At 49.6% G+C, this 18,044-nt stretch overlaps 1 protein-coding gene across 10 annotated transcripts in view; it reads right to left on the reverse strand.

Moving 5' to 3' along the window:
• The window catches only part of ADGRB1 (adhesion G protein-coupled receptor B1), a 285,345-nt gene that overhangs the window by 106,641 nt on the left and 160,660 nt on the right, over window positions 1-18,044 (reverse strand). For all 10 annotated transcript variants that reach the window (XM_027900132.1, XM_027900130.1, XM_027900125.1 and 7 more), the window contains 2 exons: window positions 14,574-14,676; window positions 13,392-13,435 (listed from right to left, as the gene is read on the reverse strand). In XM_027900132.1, coding sequence (XP_027755933.1) covers window positions 13,392-13,435; window positions 14,574-14,676 — 147 coding nt within the window. The remainder of the gene's footprint in view (window positions 1-13,391; window positions 13,436-14,573; window positions 14,677-18,044) is intronic.

Raw genomic sequence — 18,044 nt, forward strand, 5'->3', positions numbered from 1 at the left:
CTTCTCTTCTCTTCTCTTCTCTTCTCTCTTCTCTTCTCTTCTCTTCTCTTCTCTTCTCTTCTCTTCTCTTCTCTTCTCTTCTCTTCTCTTCTCTTCTCTCTTCTCTTCTCTTTTTTCCCTTTCCTTTCCTTTTTTTTTCTCCTTTCCTTTCTCCTTTCCTCTCCTTTCCATGCCAATCCATTCCATTCCATTCCCACTTTCAGTGACACCCCAACCCCCAGCCCACCACCTTGCCCAAACTGGACAGATGTTGCAGCATCTGTGCCAACTCACCCTCCACTGTCTGCTGGGTTTTATGAGCTGAGGTTCAGCTGAGGTGCAGTGACAGGTTTGGGAGGGAAAATTATTCATCCCACAGGGAATTTCCGACTTCCCGCTTCGAGGGGAGATGCGGAATATTCCTCAGCTAATTAAATACCTGCCAATTAAGAGGCAGCACCAGCGATGACTGTGCTGGCTAAAGCAATTTACACTGAGAAATGTCTCCTCTGTCCTGTCCCTGGTTTTGCAGCACCAGGAATGGCCTTTACTGCAGGAATTGCTGACTGTGCAGCAGAAGGCACAGTCCTGGGGGTGAAATGTCCTTTATTTCCTGTCCATCCATCCACCCTGGCGTGCCCAGCAATAAAATGCACGCACACCAGTGCCAAACACATCCATCTCTGCCTCCTCCCTTGGCAGAGGGACGGCCACAGCCCTGCTCCCGCACCTCCCGCGGCCCTGCACGGATTCCTTGGGCTCTGGTTCCGTGTTCCAGCGTCATCCCAGAGTGAGAGCCAGCTGCTGCCACTCAAAGGCTCGTGCTGCAGCATTCCCAGGGAGCCTGGAGGGAGCAAGATTGGCCCTACACCTCCCAAGCTGGGAAATTCAGAAGTTCCCCCCCGAGACTCGCTGAGATCTCCTGTATTAGGCCGATAAGAACAAAACGCACTCAACCCTCCTGGCACTGCCTTTCCCAAGGCCCAGGGGAGGGAAGGAGCACAGGGATAAGCCAGCTGGTATCACCATCACAGACGAGATGCGGAATCCCAGCAGGGAGCTTTTATCCTCTTGGCTCAGAGCTGCACGTTGCCCGGGTGCTTTCTCCGAAAGCCAAGCTGGCACCTGGAGCCAGGAGGGTGTAAAAGAGGGACTCCAGGAGCTGCAGCTCTCCCTACCCAAGCTGGGAAGGTGGAGAGAAGCAAAGGAGCATCAGAGATAGGAATAAACAGCAGATATTTTGCAGAAAACGAAGTTTCTGGGGCCGCCGAGGAAAGAGGACGAGTTGTGGAGAGAGAAACTGCAAACCAAAGGGGGGCCAGGTGTGTGTAGAGGGCATTAAGTTGATCAGAACATTCAGTTTGATGCTAAAGGGTCCTGAAAGGGGGGAAAAAAAAAGGGTTGGAAACCACAGTGCTGAGGTGAAAGTCTGGCTGTTTTCTCCCCAGCCCCTCCAAATGTCCCTGCCAAGGCTGCTGGCTCGTGACTCAGGGTCATCCCCACAGACCGAGCAGCGAGGAGAGACAGGTAGGTTGGGACCAAAGGGATGGAGCTGCTGGTCCCCAGCCTTCACCTGCCCAAGGGTGACTGAACTGAGCAGGAAAAGCACAGTGGATGTGACAGCTCCCACTCCATCCTCCTGTTTGATCTTCCTCTCTTCGCTGAGATGACAAGCCCTGTCAGAGTGAAGGAGCGCTGCTCGCGAGCTGGGGGCTCCCAGGCCACCTCTTCTGAAAGCTTCCCTGGGAGGGAGGAGGTTAGGGGGGGGCAGGAGAACAAAAATAAATGCTCCTTGCAAGCCCTGTGTTCAGGGGGACCCAAGAGCAGGTTCCCGTGTCGCTCCTGCTTCAGAGCAGCGGAAAATGCTCTGAGAGTTCCTGTCAGCTTCGCTGCGTTTTGAAGCCATTTTAGCCAAGAAAGCCTCAAAAAAACTGAAGTGACAGTCGTCATTTGACCAGCCCTGTTTCCTCCTAAACTCCTCAGAAACACTCATCTGGGTAAAGGCAAACGCAGAAGAAAATTCAGAACCGTAAGTGACCTAGAAAAGGAGATTTTTTTTTTTTTCTTTTTTTTTGTTCAGTTGCAATAACAGGACGTTGAAGGCTGTGAAATGCTCGGGCATGACAGTAATAGGAGTCATGTAAGTCCTGTTTCACAGACTGCGGCAGCAGCTCTTTCCTGCTGCTGGAGATGGAGCAGGCAGGACAATCCCAGCTGCCTCCCAGCTCCCAGGAGGAGCTGGCAGAGCTGGCAATTAGCAAAAGCATCTTTTGCACTTGTAAGCTGGATGAATTGGGTGGAAGTGAACTGGGAAGCAGGGAAATGCCCCGTGCCATGATACCATTTCTTAACAACACTTCTGAGGCGCCCGTGCCTGAGTGGAGAGAAGCACAGCAGCCTCCCAGGAGTGGGGGTGGATTTCTTTTTATGGATTATGGGGGGGAAAAAAAAAATCAAAACAATTTCTGTCCCACAAACATGATAGTCCTGGGAGCACTGTGATGGAAGGCACCTCTCCATCCCTTCAGACTGGATATTAGGAGGCATTTCTTCACACAGAGGGTGGTCAAACACTGGAACACGCTTCCCTGAGAGGTGGCCAAACGTCCCAAGCCTGTCAGTGTTTGAGAGGCGTTTGGAAAACGCCCTAAATAACTTTTGGACAGCCCTGAATGGATCAGGCAGTTGGAGTAGATGATCCTGTCGGTCCCTTCCAACTGAAAATTCTATTCTATTCTATTCTATTCTATTCTATTCTATTCTATTCTATTCTATTCTATTCTATTCTATTCTATTCTCTATATTCTATATTCTATATTCTATATTCTATATTCTATATTCTATATTCTATATTCTATTCTATATTCCATCCATCATCTCCACACCATTCCTTGTGTGGGCACAGGGGGTCTCTCCTGTGTGTCTGCACCCTCGTGCTGAGCCAATTCCAGTTCTGAACTGCAGGTTGATTCCTCCCCTGGGAATCAATTCCCCTCCTTTCTGCCCTGTTCCAGGAGTCTCAGTCAAAGCACTTTCCACCTCCCCACTCACTCTGAGCTGTTTCTCTTGGGCATAAGCAGCAAAATCTCTGCTGGGACCAATGACTTGCCAAGGTTCCTGGGCTGCAGCAGAGCCCTGTGTGTGCCACAGCCTTCCCTATCCCTGCACTCCTGCTGGCTCCCCATGTGCTGGTGTGTGTAAATTCTACCTCTGGCATCAAAAAATCCTCTCCCTCATGGAAACTTTGCAGGTGAAGGAGGATTTTCCCAGCCAGGACCCAGATCCTGCAGCAATGTTTGACACAGGGAGCTCCCTCCGCTCTCCTTGTGTGGCTCCAGGTGCAGCAGCTCCAGAGACACTTTTTTTTTCCTGAAGCTGCCTGGATTTTAGGAATTTGCACTGCACTGTTCTGCCTCACTCATCACTGCCAGTAACTAAACAGGCCCTTGGAACGTACTGTTAAATGTCAGGGAACTCTCCAGCACAGTTTTGACAAACACAGGGGGACTGGGAAGGATCTGCCTGAACACAGCAAACTTCCCAACAGCAGTGATGAATTCCTGCAGCTTTCACTTGGGCTTGCATAGAAGATTAAAGACACAATTACCCCATTGACAGCTAAGAGAGAAGCAAACAGCCCTTTGCAAAAACAGCCCTTTGCTCAGTCCCCAGCCTCAGATTAGGGGTGAAAAACCATCTGCATGTTGATAATTCCCGGGCCAAATCCCCTGGAGTGCCCTTGAAGCTGTCAGGAGCCTTGCTGAGGTTTGAAGGTTGCTCAGCATTCCTTAAGATTCAACATGTGAGCTCTATCCATCATTAAATAAATAATAACCACAGCTAAAAAAGGTGCAGCAGTGTCCTGGATCATCACCACCTCCTCTGGGCTCCTGTTCTCTCAGTACAGGACACGGTTCATTTTATTCAGAGCCACCAGCACAGCCATAAGAAAGGACAGAAGAGCTGATTGTGGCTCAGCTCTGCTCATCCTCGGTGACAGTGGATAAATCACTGCCTTGCTTTCTCCCTTCCCACCCTCAAATGGCAATACTTTTGGGGCCAGCCCATCACTCATCAATGCAATTATGACCCTTTCCATTTTTGTCTCCCTGGCTGGCTGGTGGTGGATTGAATCCATCACCAAAGAATGGGGGGAAATGATGCCCTTCCCACCTACTTTGCTGCCTGTGCTTCCATGCACAGCAGCAAGAAAGACTCTCCTCAAACCAGCAGAATTCCCCCCGGGAAGATGAAGGCTCTTGCTTTGGGTCATGCTTTGGGCAGCCCTGATAGAATGAAATGACCTGAAAGATCATCCAGTTCCAACCCCCCTGCTGTGGGCAGGGACACCTTCTACTATCCCAGGTTGCTCCAAGCCCCGTCCAGCCTGGCCTTGGACACTTCCAGGGATGGCACCAGGCTCTGGCAGAGGGTGAATTCGTTCCCTCAGGGACAGGCAGCAACTGAATTTCCCCTGCCTGAATTTCCCCTGCCTGAATTTCCATCCCACCAACTTTCCACATGTGCATTAAACCCCCTGGAGAGGCATCTCTGGCCTAAGGGAGGGGCAGCTCTGGGAGATGAACACACACACATTCCAGGGGGTCAGTGCTGTAATTGAATTAAAGTTATTTGCAAAGCCCAGGAAAGAGCCTTGACGGGTCTGGAAATCGTCACAGGCCTTGTAATTGGGCTTCCTGACCTTGCTGTGTCAGTTGTTGTTTTCCTCTCTGAAGCTCCTGGCTGGGGGTTCAAGTGCATCCAAATAAATCTGACGGTCAGGGCACAGAGGATCCGTCCTCTCTGGGCGGGGAGAGCTTTGCCCATGGCTTTCCAGGAGGGCTCAGCCCTGTGGGTCTGCAGCAGCTGTCAGAGTTGTTTGGGTGCTCCTTTCCTTTGCTAATCCTCCTCTGGGTGCTCCCTGCACTTGTTAATCCCCTCTACCACATGGCTGAGAGGCCACCCTGAGCTCAGGCAGTGGGTGGGATGCACAGGCTGGTGTGTCTCCCATCCCCAGTGCTCACAGTGATTCTGTCCTGAGTCTTCCTGGTCTCATTCCACCTCCTGAAGACTAAAATTCCCATGGGAACACTTGCTGCTGCTCACAGGACCGAGGGATGACGGGCAGAGCTGACACAATGTGAGCTGCTCTGTCTTGGGTGACCAGTTCAGCCACCAAGCTCACCTGTAGGTAACCAGTTCTCAGTGACAAATAAGAATACTTACTTTTGCCTCTTACTACCCCTTAAAGGAGCTCCTGGCTCCTGGATTACATGGCATTTAGAAGAGCTGTCTGATGCCATTAGTGCAGGAGGCTCAGGGAAAACTGAGGCACGAAGCTTACACTGATTTGCCCAGACACACAGAAAGTTCATCATTAGACAAGGGCTGTATCCCAGGCACTGCGTCCTCTTTTCTCTGCAGTTTCAGCAGAACATTTCATCTTCTAGTGCAGTGTACAAGCAGTCAGGTGAAAATGTGCACAGTTCTCCTCTTTAAAAATACGGGCAAACTTTCCTCATCCTTATCTACAGCGAACCAGTTCTCAGCACTTCTCCACCACATCCATCAGTCCTACCTTGTCCATAATCCTACCAGTCCATCCTACCTTGTCCATCATCTTTCAGGAGTGAATGAACTCATAAACCTGTCTTTGCACCCTGCCCATCTCCCGTGGGCTCCTTCTCATGAAAGTGAGAGCTCTGTGAGGTGTCTGGGACTGGAAGGGGAGAAATACATAAAATTAGATATTAAGGAAGAAATTCTTCCCTGTCAGGGTGGAGAGGCCCTGGCACAGGTTGTGCTGATAAAGGGAGAATAAAATCAACCCAGCAAAGAAGTACATGGAGATAAAGTGGCTCTACGCTGAATTTAACACACAGAGGGTGCTGAGTGTTCTTCAGTGCGACTCTTTGTCTCTCCTCCAAGCACCTGAGCCTGCCTTGAAGTTGCCCCAAAGCTGCACCCTGTTGGCTGTTGAGTTTGAGCACTCCAAGGGGAGGCTTCAAACATCCCCAACCTCATTTTTTATCCCCACACTTAAAGGCTTGGAGCTGTGAACCAAAGCTCTCCACCAGCACGTTCAGAAGCCTGTGCTGTGTCACTGCAGTCTCAGCCTGGTGTCCCTTCATGCAGGCTGGGAATTCAGGTTGGACTTGCCTGGCATGTCCACGGCAGGCAGCTCCAGGAGAGCAGGCAGGGATGCAGGGAAGACAAGTCAGAGGTTTGTCACGTGAAGTTGAACCTCTGTGGTGTCCACACCCAAATATGTACACATAACATGGGATCACGGAATCAGTCAGGTGGGAAAAGACCTCTAAGATCGAGTCCTGTCACTGGCCCAGCACTGCCAAGGCCACTAAACCAGGTCCCCAGATGCCACATCTACACATCCTTTAAATCCCTTCAGGGATGGAGACTCAACCAACTCCCTGGGCAGCCTGTTCCAATGTTTGACAACCCTTTCCATAGCAATTTTCCCTAAAATCCAATCTAAACCTCTCCTGGTATAAGGTGAGGCTGTTTCCTCTTGTCCCATCGCTTGTTACTTGGGAGAAGAGCCCTATCCCCCCCCAGCTCCAATCTCCTGCCAGGCAGTTTTAGAGAGCAAGGAGGTTCCTCCCTGAGTCTCCTTTTCTCCAGGAAGAACTCTCACAGCTCCTTCAGCCACTCCAGACCCTTTTCCAGCTCCACTGCCCTTTTCTGGGCACGATCCAGCCCCCCAATGTCTTTCTTGCAGTGAGGGGCCCAAAAGCAAGCACATACACGTAGATAAACACATACACCAATATTGCTTTCACCTACAGATACCTGCAGCCCTCCCCTGAGCTCACACCCACACTGACACCCCATCAGCACCCTGCAGCCCTGGCTGTGCCCAGAAACACAGTTACAGTTTCTCACACTCGGCCACCAGCACTCACTTGTTCCCAAACCTCCACCTGCATGTATATTTTTTTTTTTTTTAATGTGAACACATTGCAAAGTCACGTGTGAACTCACAAACCACCCTGAACCCCACGAGGCTCCAGCTCACGGCTCACATCCAGCACTGAGCTGAGGCTGGCGACCACACCACTGAACCCAGAGCCCCTTCCCAGTGGGAGCATCCTCCAGGTGTCACTGTCTGGCTCCTGCCAGTTCTGTGAAGGGAATTCATGTATTCCCTCCGTGTTCCTGACCCCTTTACCAGGGAGCCAAGGGACCATTTGATTCACAGCCTCGGAATCCTCTCTCCTCTCCCCCTCTCCCTTCTGTCAAAAGCCATTAAGCCATGCCCTGCTGGCCCTGTTTTGTGCTGCTCAGCTTCTCCTGCATCCTGTGCTGTGAGAGACACAGGAGAATAAGCCAGCACCTGCTTTCCCAGTCCCATGGACAAGGCTGGATGCTGTGGAGCAGCTCAGAGAAGGCCAAGCAAGTCTGACTCCTCTCCCAAACAGGGATGGACACAGCCCTGTGCTTTGCTGGTACCTGGTGCCAGCTGCTTTTCTGCCAACAGAATCCACCACATCTTCCCTGCAACACCTGGAAGTCCAGGTGGCAAGGTATTCCCAGGAAAAAAGTGTCCTTGGAATAAGGCTTAAAAAACAGTCCCCTGGAAGGTGTTCTTGGTGCTTCCATCAGCCCCAGGTTGAGCAGGGGATAAATCCTCAGGCTCTGGGAGGTGTGACAGGGTTTCACTGCATTGCCCTGTCTTGTCTGCTCTCATCCAGGGCTAAAAAAAAGGCTCCTGGGACCATAATTCCATCTGCCTGGCTGCACACTGTGAGTGCAGTCAGACAGGCCGAATTGAGGGATACTTTTAACTGGGTTTAACACAGGGGAACTAATGGGAATATTCAGATTAACCTCCCTGCGTGCCCCTGTGTAGCCAGGCTGTGCAAGCACAGCCCTTTCCTCTCTCACAGACATCCCCTCAGCACATCCCCAGGAGCACTTGGGAAAGGCAGGATTTGCAGCTGGAGCTGGAAGTGAAGATGTGGGGAATAAAAACTGGTTAAGGGCAACGGAGCTGGAATGGGGGGACTGGGAAACACCAGCACAGACACCTTGAGCAGGATCACATGCAGGCCATGTCACCAGCAGTGCTGCTCCCCCACAGCTGGAGAGCTGCAGTAAAAAACATATAATTAATACATAACATGGCATTAATAGGTCTAAAGGGGAGAGAAGAGCTCTGGTTTCTCCTGGGGCTGTGGGGTTGTGACAGACCAGCAGGCCCAGGGAGGTGATCCTGCCCCTCTGCTCAGTTGCTGTGGGATCACACCTGGAGTTCTGCCTCCAGCTCTGGAACACAAAACACAGCAAGGATGTGGAGCTGCTGGAGCAAGCCCAGAGGTGGCTGTGAAGATGATCACAGGGCTGGAGCCCCTCTGCTCTGGAAACAGGCTGGGAGAGCTGGGGGGTTCACCTGGAGAAGAGAAGGACCCAGGGAGACCTGAGAGCCCCTTCCAGGGCCTAAAGAGGCTCCAGGAGAGCTGGAGAGGGACTGGGGACAAGGGATGGAGAGACAGGACAAGGGGAAATGGCTTCAAACTGAAAGAGAGTAGATTTAGATTAGATATCAGGAAGAAATTCTTCCCTGTGAGGGTGGGGAGGCCCTGGCACAGGTTGCCCAGAGAACCTGTGGCTGCCCCATCCCTGGAAGTGTTCAAGATCAAGTTGGATGAGGCTTGGAGCAACCTGGGCTAGTGGAAGATGTCCCTGCCCGTGTCAGGGGGTTGGAATAAGATGATCTTTCAGGTCCCTTCCAACCCAAACCATTCTCTGCTTCTGTGTTTCCCTTCCTGTCTGTGTCTGGGGGGACTCATTTATCTCTGCCAGCACAGACAAGCTGAGTTACTGCCTGATCTACAGTTCTGGCAGGGTCATTAATGTGCTGGGTGATGGACAGGGGGAAAGGGAAGCTGTTCCTTGACTTTAGAAAGCTTTTCTTCAAAAGACAGGCACTGAGAGATGAATTAACTGATGTGATGAGCAAAACGTGTCCATGGGATGTTGTAGATAAGACGAATCCTGTGTGACACTTTTCTGGTGGCAGGGGAAGAAAGGGACCTGCACATTCCCTCCAGAGGAAGCCAGGTGGAGACCAACAGGACTGGGATCACAATAAAGCCCCCCAAAAACACAGGAAAGAACCCTTCCTGCCTTATTCTTCACCCAGTGCATCAGAGGCTTTCAGCAATTCGGGAGAAGCCCATGGAGCTCACAGTGTATCCTGCTCCTCCTGCTGCCTTGTGGTGACTTTCCTGGGATCATGTAGGACATGCAGCCAGGAATTCAGACAGCTTTGGAGTCTGCAGGTTAGACATCCTGAAAACAAGAATTTCAGGCAAAGCAGCTGCACTGCAAGACTGATGGGATGGCTGGACCACGAACACCCCACAGAGCACACTTACCCTACAGAAAAATGATGGTGCCTGACAGGCAATAGCTCCTTCTGGGATGTTTTTTCGGCTCCTGTGACTTGTTCCAAACAAACAATAACACCACAAGCTTGCTCAGACTCTGCAGAGCATTCCCTGTGGGTTGTAACTGTGTGTGTGACCATCTCCAGTCCTGCCAGCCCTTGGTCCACACAGCCCATAAACCATCCTCTGGAAGGACCAACACACACTCTACACCCCAAGCAGTCCCTGCTTGAAAAGAGCCCATGAGCAGAGCTGTTCTCAGCATTATTTTAGGATTCTCAAAGTTTCCAAGGGGTTTAGCCTTGCCCTGCAAGCTGTTGGCTTTGTTCTCCACGCCCAACCTTGCTGTGCTGTGTCACCTTCCTAAACAGTGAAGTCAGAATTTCCTAGACAGGTTAAATTACTGGAATAGATGATCTTTCCCAAGGGAAGTTAAGAGTGTCCCTGAATTAAAACCACAGGTTCCTGAGGCACTTTCTCTTCCAAGAGCAAAAAAGCTTTTATGCAAATATTTTTTGAAGGTTTGGGAGGCCTCTTAAGATCAGTTAAAATGCCTAGATATTATAATGATCCACTTGGAGGCGAATGTGGTGATGCACAAGAACATGGAAGCCCATGGATGATCTATTAACTCCCTCTGTCCTGTTCCAGCAGGAGAAAGAAGGAGTAGGAGGCTGGATCCTGCCTGGGTATTCACTTCACCAGGGCTAAGGAGCTAATAATTACTCCAGATGAATAATACCCTTGGAGGAGGGCCAGAGAATCCCAAATCATTCTCTGATTTCAGCTTTCAATTTACCCAGCCAGTGCTCGGCTCATTAATCACAGTTGCAGCACCCAACACAACAGAAATTAGTCCCTTGATCTTCTCCCCTCCTGTTTCGTGACATGAGGAGTTGGGGGCAAGAGGAAGAGAAGAGAGATGGAGAGGTGCCACCCACAAATCTCACAGTCACTCAGAGGGGCTGGGACTAATAAATCAAAAACCCATTGTTAATAGTACAAGCTTAAATATCCATCTAAATGCAAATGAATGAACACTCAGGGGTTCTTCCTCTTTCTTTTTTGTTTTGTTTTGTTTTGGTTTTTTTTCAAGTGTTCTGTTTGACATCTCCATCTTCGAGGGAGAACATGGTCACCTGCTAATTGTCTGCTCTAATTGCAGTTTTACAGTTCAACCTTTCATGGCCCTGTGGATTTTAAGTGGCTGTGGTGAGGTTTGGGTGGGGTTGAAAGCTCAGGTGGCTGCAGGAACAGGCAGGACTGGATTCAGGTGGGGTTTGGATCAGTGGGAAAACCTCTAATTTAAGGAAGTGAGTGGCAGGAGGGAGAAGATGGGACCAAAGACAGCGAACACAGAAGCGTGGCTGAACCTCAGGGTTTCCTGGCCCGGAGTTACCACTCGTGATCTCTACCACATACCAGGCAGCAGGTCCAGGGTGAAGCCTAAAAATCCTTGCTCCAAGCAGGAAAAAAAATCACCCAAAGCTGTGACCCAGAACTGCAAAGCCCTTGACAGCCCCGGAGTGCTGTTCAAGTTCGAGGTGAGCGTTCAGGACTAGAGAACAGGCTTTGCATAATTTGCCTTTCATTAGACTTTCCCAGGAGTCAGAAGTGGTGGCAAATCAGCTTTAGAACGTTGTGCAAATCAGCTTTAAAATATTACACAAACAGCTTGGCAGCTCCTGTTGCCAGAGATCACTGGATCATCCCCACCCTGGCAAAAATCTGCTGACATCAGCATTTAGGACTTTTCAACTGCTTGAGGTTGTAAATGTTGATTGAAAACACTTGCAGGAAAGCACACACACACACATCCCCAACACACACAGACACACACAGAGGAGTCTCAGCAGCAACATTTGCACAACCAATCTGCTGGGGATTTTGGAATCCATCCTTGAAAGCTGAGCCGCGGCCACGGTGCCAAGAAATTGCCGGCTCAGCTCTTGAGCTGGGAGCCCGTTCTTTGATGACATGAGGATGCAGGGATTAAGGACTGCAAGCATTCCTAATGTTCTGCACTCCCAGAGGGACACCAGGCAGCCAAACAAGCTGCTAAGCAGGAGTATGGAGCAGGCAGAGCTGCCAGGACAGGGAGCGACCTGGTCTAGTGGGTCGGAATCGGGTGACCTTCAGGATCCTTTCCAACCCAAACCATTCTGGGGTTCCACAAGGCAGAGGTGATTGGGCTGAACTGGGCAACGTTTTGCCCCCAGATCAGTGGCATTCAAAGCTCTCAACCCGTGATGAGCACTGGGCAACCCTTCATCTGCCTCCTACCAGGCACTTCCCAGTGCCAGCCCTGGCAGATGACTGTGCCCACCCCGAGTGCCATCACTGCCCTCAGATCCAGCCACCTGCAAACTGGAGTTTGTTCTCTTCGTGCTCAGACTACAGCTGATTGGATCCAGCTCTGAGCATGGCAGGGGAACATCTCTATCCCTCCCTCTGGGATGCAGAGAGCAAAAAATCAGCGAGATGTTGTGCAGAGGAGGAGTCCAAATTCTGCCCTTACTCGCCAAAAAATTGGATTTGAGTACAAGTGCTGCAATTCCATCCCAGAATGGAGAAACAACAGATTTAGGAGAGCAGACCAACTCCTCCTGAGTCTGCCCCACCAACACACAACACTCTGTGCTGACCCACAGCTCTTTGGCACGCAGGTGACAAAATAAAACACAATTTTATGAATTTCTTGAAGGTTCACCTGCACTTCTAACGATGGAATCATTTTCACTGCAAGCCAGAGGGACCAGTTCTGCCCCAGGCTCCAACATGGGTGTGATTTCACAAGCAGGGAGACCCTCTGGGTCCTTCAGCTTTGTTTGGATCCACTCGTAGGTGCAAAATTAATCACAGACCATCAGGAAGGGTGAGCTGCCTGCAAATATGCTGCCCGCCTATGTGTGCATATGCTACTTAATGGAGCATAAAAGGAGAAGAATAGAATCATTTTTCAGGTGCTGCAGATAATAATAATAAATAATAATAATAAATGCAGAGGTAGGTGCCAAATGTGTGAGATCTCAAGGAGAGAAAGCGACTGCAGGCAGAGAAGAAGCCAGGCTGGTCTTCAAACTGAGATACAAAAGTCAGTGAAGTAAAACCACCATTAAATCAAACACTTTGTATCCTTGTCAAGTTCGTTCAGGATTTAAGAGCTCACTTTCAGAATGTTGGGTTTGGTTTGGTTGTTTTTTTTTTTTTTCTCAGATGCACATTCTTTGACAACTGCTTCCAATACAGGATTTTATGGCCCTGACACCTCCTGGTAACTTGAGATTTATTTGGGTTTTTTTCCCTGCTGACCACAATCACATCACTCCAAACCTCCTAAACAGCACCAGTCATCACAGAAATCCTGGAAAATCCCAGGAAAAAAATCAATTTACCCTGTCACAGCAGCACAACACAAAGTTCACATCACCTGAACTTCACCACCACAGGCCAGATTTGCAACAGTGGCCTCTGATTTTGCATTAACCCCCTTGTGGTGTATGATTTAGGGTGAAGCACTGCAGAGAGACAAGCACTGCTGTGCCAAACCCAACCTGAACAACCCCACAGCCCTGGGTCTCAACTCATGCATCCTTTGAATGGGAAAATCCCGAACTTCTGGAAGAGTTAAAATAAGAGGCCACTCCTGCAAAATGTAGACAGAGGTCCAAAGCATCAAATGAACTGGAAACACTCCTCCCTGTGAGCAGAACATGAACACCTCTGCTTGGACCCTGGAGGGCTCCCCTGGTACAGAGCCCTTCACGAACTGTTCTGAAAACACCTGATTGCAGAGCTTTAAATACAAGACCCAGCTCAACTGGCACCAAAAGAGAAGCCAGTAAGAAGTGAAGGAAGAAACACTCCCCGCCAGGGCAAAGAGAAAACGGACTGGAGAGAGCAAGGACTGAGACAGACTGACATGTCACTGCTAAAATTGTGGTGACCTCACCTAAAAATCAAGCAGACCCACGAGAACAAAGAGAAGCCCACAGGACTCACCCATCATTTTCATCCCACAGGATGCAGGTCTGGTTGGTGGTTCCCTGCCAGGAGACAAGAGAGGGGGGGAAAAAAGAAACACATCAGTGTTATGCTGCCTGTGGGGTACGTGAAGTGATGAGAATGAAATATGTGGGGTGTATTCCACTGTAGGACAAACTTCCACTACCCTAAGCTTGGTGTGTCTGAGATGCACCAGATGGGCAGTCGTGGATCTCAGTCCTCTGAACGGATTCTTTCACCCTGGGCTTGAAAAGAGAGGCTAAAACGTGCCTCAGTTTGTTCCACATCACCACCCCTGCGGGGGGACTCGACTCTGCATCTTCCCTGACTCACCCTACTGATGTTCTTCCTTATTCCTCCCCTCACACACAATCCTTTTGCTGCTCCCTTCTGGAAAGTGGATCAAATACAGCCTGTGCTTTTGTGGGACACGGCGCTGGGAAGAACCACGGCCCCTCAGGAGTGGCTCAGGTGTGTCTGAAGCCCCCTGGAAGGGGTTTTACCACTGACTCCAGCTGTCTTAGACCCCTTTGGAAAGCCCTTCCAGGAAGAGTCCAAAGCAAAGGCACGACTGATCTAATTTCCATGTTGTAGAGCCTCAGGAGGGCCTCTAAAACCCACAGCAGGAACAGGCCGTGGGGTGTGTAACTGTCCATCCCAAACACACGCCTAGGGTTGAGCAGAGGAGCCTGGAGGGGATTTTAGGCTGCCTTTGGAAGCACTGAGCACAACAGTGACATTCCTGTCTCCAGTATTAATGGAAAAAACCTTCCCCCTCCTTTCCCTCCTCAAAGGGGATCGTTGTTGCATCCTGGTTTTTTTTTATAAGGAGCGCAAAATTATCCTCCCATGATCTCCCACGATGAAATGGCGTGAACTTGGGACCCAGCATGCCCATCTTCCCTCTGCCAGCTGTGCTGTCACCCTCCTGCTGCCCTGTGGCAGTGCCTGAGCAAAGAGCACAGAGCAGGGGAGGTTTGGAAGGCTGATCCCTGTAATCATCCCTGGCAGTGACCAACAGCAGGGCACCAGTGAGAGGGTGGCAGTGGAGGAACCTCAGCAGTGTTTAGGGAGGTTGAAGGGGCCCAGAAAAACCCATCCCCTTCCTGGCACCAACACATTCCTGCTCTGCAGAAGCAAACCCAGCTGTGGGATGGAGCAGTCCCGGGAAACACTTACGTTGTACAGGTGGGAGAATTCGATTTCCAAAGGGGTGAGGAGGGAGCGAGGAAATGGCTTCACAGTCACCGAGATGACCTTGGAGTTCAGAACAGTGCTGTTCCTGGGGAGAAGAGGGGAAAGGGATGTTTTAAAGAGGATTTTTTGCGGAGCAGGGAAGCCCAGCACATCCATCACTGGTGGTACAAGGTTTGGTGTACAGGGTGCAGAAGGAGTTGACCCCATTACTTCAAAATGCCATGGAAAGACACTTGCTGCTGATGGAGCCCCTTCTCAGCCCTTGGAGCTCCCTCACAGCCCCTCGACATCTATTCCTCCAAGAATCTGTCACTTTATGAACCTCACTGACTCCCTAAATCTGTTGGAATTACAGGCTGTATATATCCCAGTAATATAATAGTCCTGGACCCATTTTCTATCCCTCACATGAGGAAACAGAGCTCATTTGGACTACAGTCATCCCTGTGGGTCCCTTCCAACTCAAGATATTCTGTTATCTCATGTGCTTTCAAAACAAAGCCACTCTTTTCCCTCTCAAAGGTTGGCTTGGTTGCCTTTGCAGCGTATCCATGGGGCACCACATCCCTGGAATTGTCCAAGGCCAGGTTGGATGGAGCTCTGAGCAACCTGGGCTAGTGGAAGGTGTCCCTGCCCATGGCAGGGGGGTTGAAATGAGATAAGTTTTAAGGTCCTTCCAAGCCAGCCCATTCCCTGATTCCATGATCCTAGCTGGAGATACTGATGCATATCCGTATTCCTTGAGGATCCCAAGCAGATGGAAAAAGGCCAAACCTTTCAAGTAAATGTCTAAATGTCTGTGCCCAGGCAAATGTTGTATTAAATCTGGCAGCCTGAGAAGGTTTAGTTGTTGGAAGAAGCAGTAAGAGGTATCTCCCATGCCTGTGTTTCTGCTTCCTGGAAAACCAAACTCTTTGCAGGCACTTCCCTGGACACTGAAAATGTAAATACACAGTTTTTCCTGCTGCTTCTGCAGATTATTTGTGTTTAAATAAGCAAAAGGTCCTCACAATCAGCAGTTGAAAACTCTGCCATGAAGGAATTGGTGCTGGCAGAGCATCAGGCTGCTCCCAACCCTTGTGGCACCCATGGGCAAGGGAACATTTTCCCTATCCAAATCTCCACCAAACTGACAGCTGCTAATAAAATCATACACTTTTCTTTCTGGCTCTTATATTTCTTTTTACAAAGGAGTTAGGTGGGAAAGATTCACACTTGCTCAAAAGCAGTAACAATAAAAAGAAGGTTTAAAAGAAGGTTTAAAAAAAGGCTTAAAAAAACCCCACTTGGAATTATCCATGGATGTGCACGTGGATGCTCAGAAAGCCACCATTCCAACAACACTAGAGGGAACAATAGCACTGGGTAAAGAAGAAAAATAATAATATATTTTCCTTAAAAAAAAAAAAAAAAAGTGATAAAGCACAACTATCAGCCTACAGATGAAAAGTAAAAGAGCAAGTCAATGGGAGCAGCAGCTGTAAGAAGCTAAAACCAGGATCTGCTGGAAGGTAACCACCAGTGCATGTCTTCATTAGTAGCTGTGTCTGTGAGGGTCAGCTCTTGCTTCAGTGCTGCTGAGTATTTGCATGAGCAACACAGATGACACCAAAACACCCTTTTGAAGGCCGAGGACCGGGTGAGAATCGATGCAGTGAAGCAAAAGCAGAAAGAACATCTGATTTTTCAGCGTGGGAAGCTGTAGGAACACAGAGGTCACTGGTGTGGTGGAGATTGGTTAATGGCCAGGTGGTCACAGCTCAACCAGGAGTTGAAGGGGGCTTATGAAAAGTTGCAGAATGACTTTTTGCGTGGGCAGATAGTGATGGGACAAGGAGGAACGGTCTTAAACTAAAAGAAGAGAGATTTAGATTAGCTGTAAGGAAGAAATTCTTCCCTGTGGGGATGGTGAGGCCCTGGCATGGGTTGCCCAGAGAAGCTGTGGCTGCCCCATCCCTGGAATTGTTCCAGGCCAGGCCAGATGGGGCTCTGAGCAACCTGGGCTAGTGGAATGAGTCCCTGCCCATGGTACAGCAGTTGAAATGAGATGGTCTTTTAGGTCCCTTCCACTGAGACGAAGCAGAGATCTGCTCTGTGAACCCCCTCTTGTCAGGATTCCACTGTACTGTCTGGTTCAATTCCACTTTCAGATGAAGAAACAACTCAGAGAGACCAAAGCAGGGACAGAAAATTGATCCACGTGCTGGAAAAACACACAAGAGTTTCCTGTTCAAAAGAATATCTGAGGAGTGAGGAACTTCTCAGTCACCAGGCCCAGTGCCTGGAAGTGAAAGTCAGACAAATTCAGCCTTAAAATGAGAGCCAGGCTCCCAGCAGAGAAGGTAATTAAGCATCTGAGCAGCTTTCCGGGGGAGGAGAAGGACTCAGCATCACGGGGGATCTTTCAGGAGGGAGATGAGTCGTTATTCCTAAAAGCACAGTTGCAGCCCAGCTTCTGGGAGGAAAACAAAACACATGGAGATGGGGCTGGAACAAGAGCTCAGAGGGCTCCTGAGCGGCTGTAAAGAGTGTGCAAACATCTCTAAACAGCCTGTCGGGCACACGGGGCTGGGAGGTGCCAGGCTGGTGGTTCTGCCGTGTCCTCTGTCCAGCACTGTCCAGCCGGGACTGAGCTCTGCTCACCTCCCTGCCTTGAAAAGTCAGGTTTTGTGTGCATCCCATCTCCACTGTCACAGCTGCCAAGATCCACGGGGCTCTCTGGATCCGAGGGGACAGAGTAATGTGTGAGTCAGAGAAGGAGCTGCTGCCTGGGGGAGGTAAATTGGGACAATTAGGAACAGCTCAGCTGGTGCTGTTCACTGAGTTAAATCTCCTTTTTTTTTTTTTCTTTTTTTCCTTTGAGGAAAAATCACTCTGCAAACCCGGGATCTGGGTCCATGTTGCTTATGTGTACCCAGGAATAGCTGCTCTCCTCTGTGGTCAGAATCATTTTTTACCCGTAGGTAGCTACATGGCTATTTAATGACATTCTGACATTCTCCTTTTCAATGCTCTGTCCATTTGCACAGCAGTGAAGTAAGAGGTACTTTACTGCTGCTGCTTTTATTTCTCTTCTTTTCTTTTTTTTTTCTTTGACTCTCCACAGGTGATTCAAGACTCTTGATTTTTTTTTTTTTTTTTTTTTTTTAAAGAGGGACTGTCCTTTAATTAAGGAACATCTTAAATCAGCTCTCCTGTGGGAATGCTGCTCGGAGGCTGTGGCTGCTGCAGCTGCTGGTTATCAGAGCTCATTCCCTGCTTGGCCAGAGAAAGCTGAAATACTGCTGGATCATTTGAGCCAATGATGTTTATTGCCCTTCTGATCTAATTCCCACTGCTGTAATGGAAGATATTACAGAATACAGTTGGCTGACTTGCTAATTCCTCCCTGCACTCACTTGGAGCTCTTTTGCCATTGCCAGCGCTAAATCTGGAGGTATTTAAATGATTATC

The sequence above is a fragment of the Empidonax traillii genome, unplaced genomic scaffold (assembly GCF_003031625.1).
Source record: "Empidonax traillii isolate 1590-97213 ecotype Southwest subspecies unplaced genomic scaffold, ASM303162v1 scaffold712:size431070, whole genome shotgun sequence".
NCBI lineage: Eukaryota > Metazoa > Chordata > Aves > Passeriformes > Tyrannidae > Empidonax > Empidonax traillii.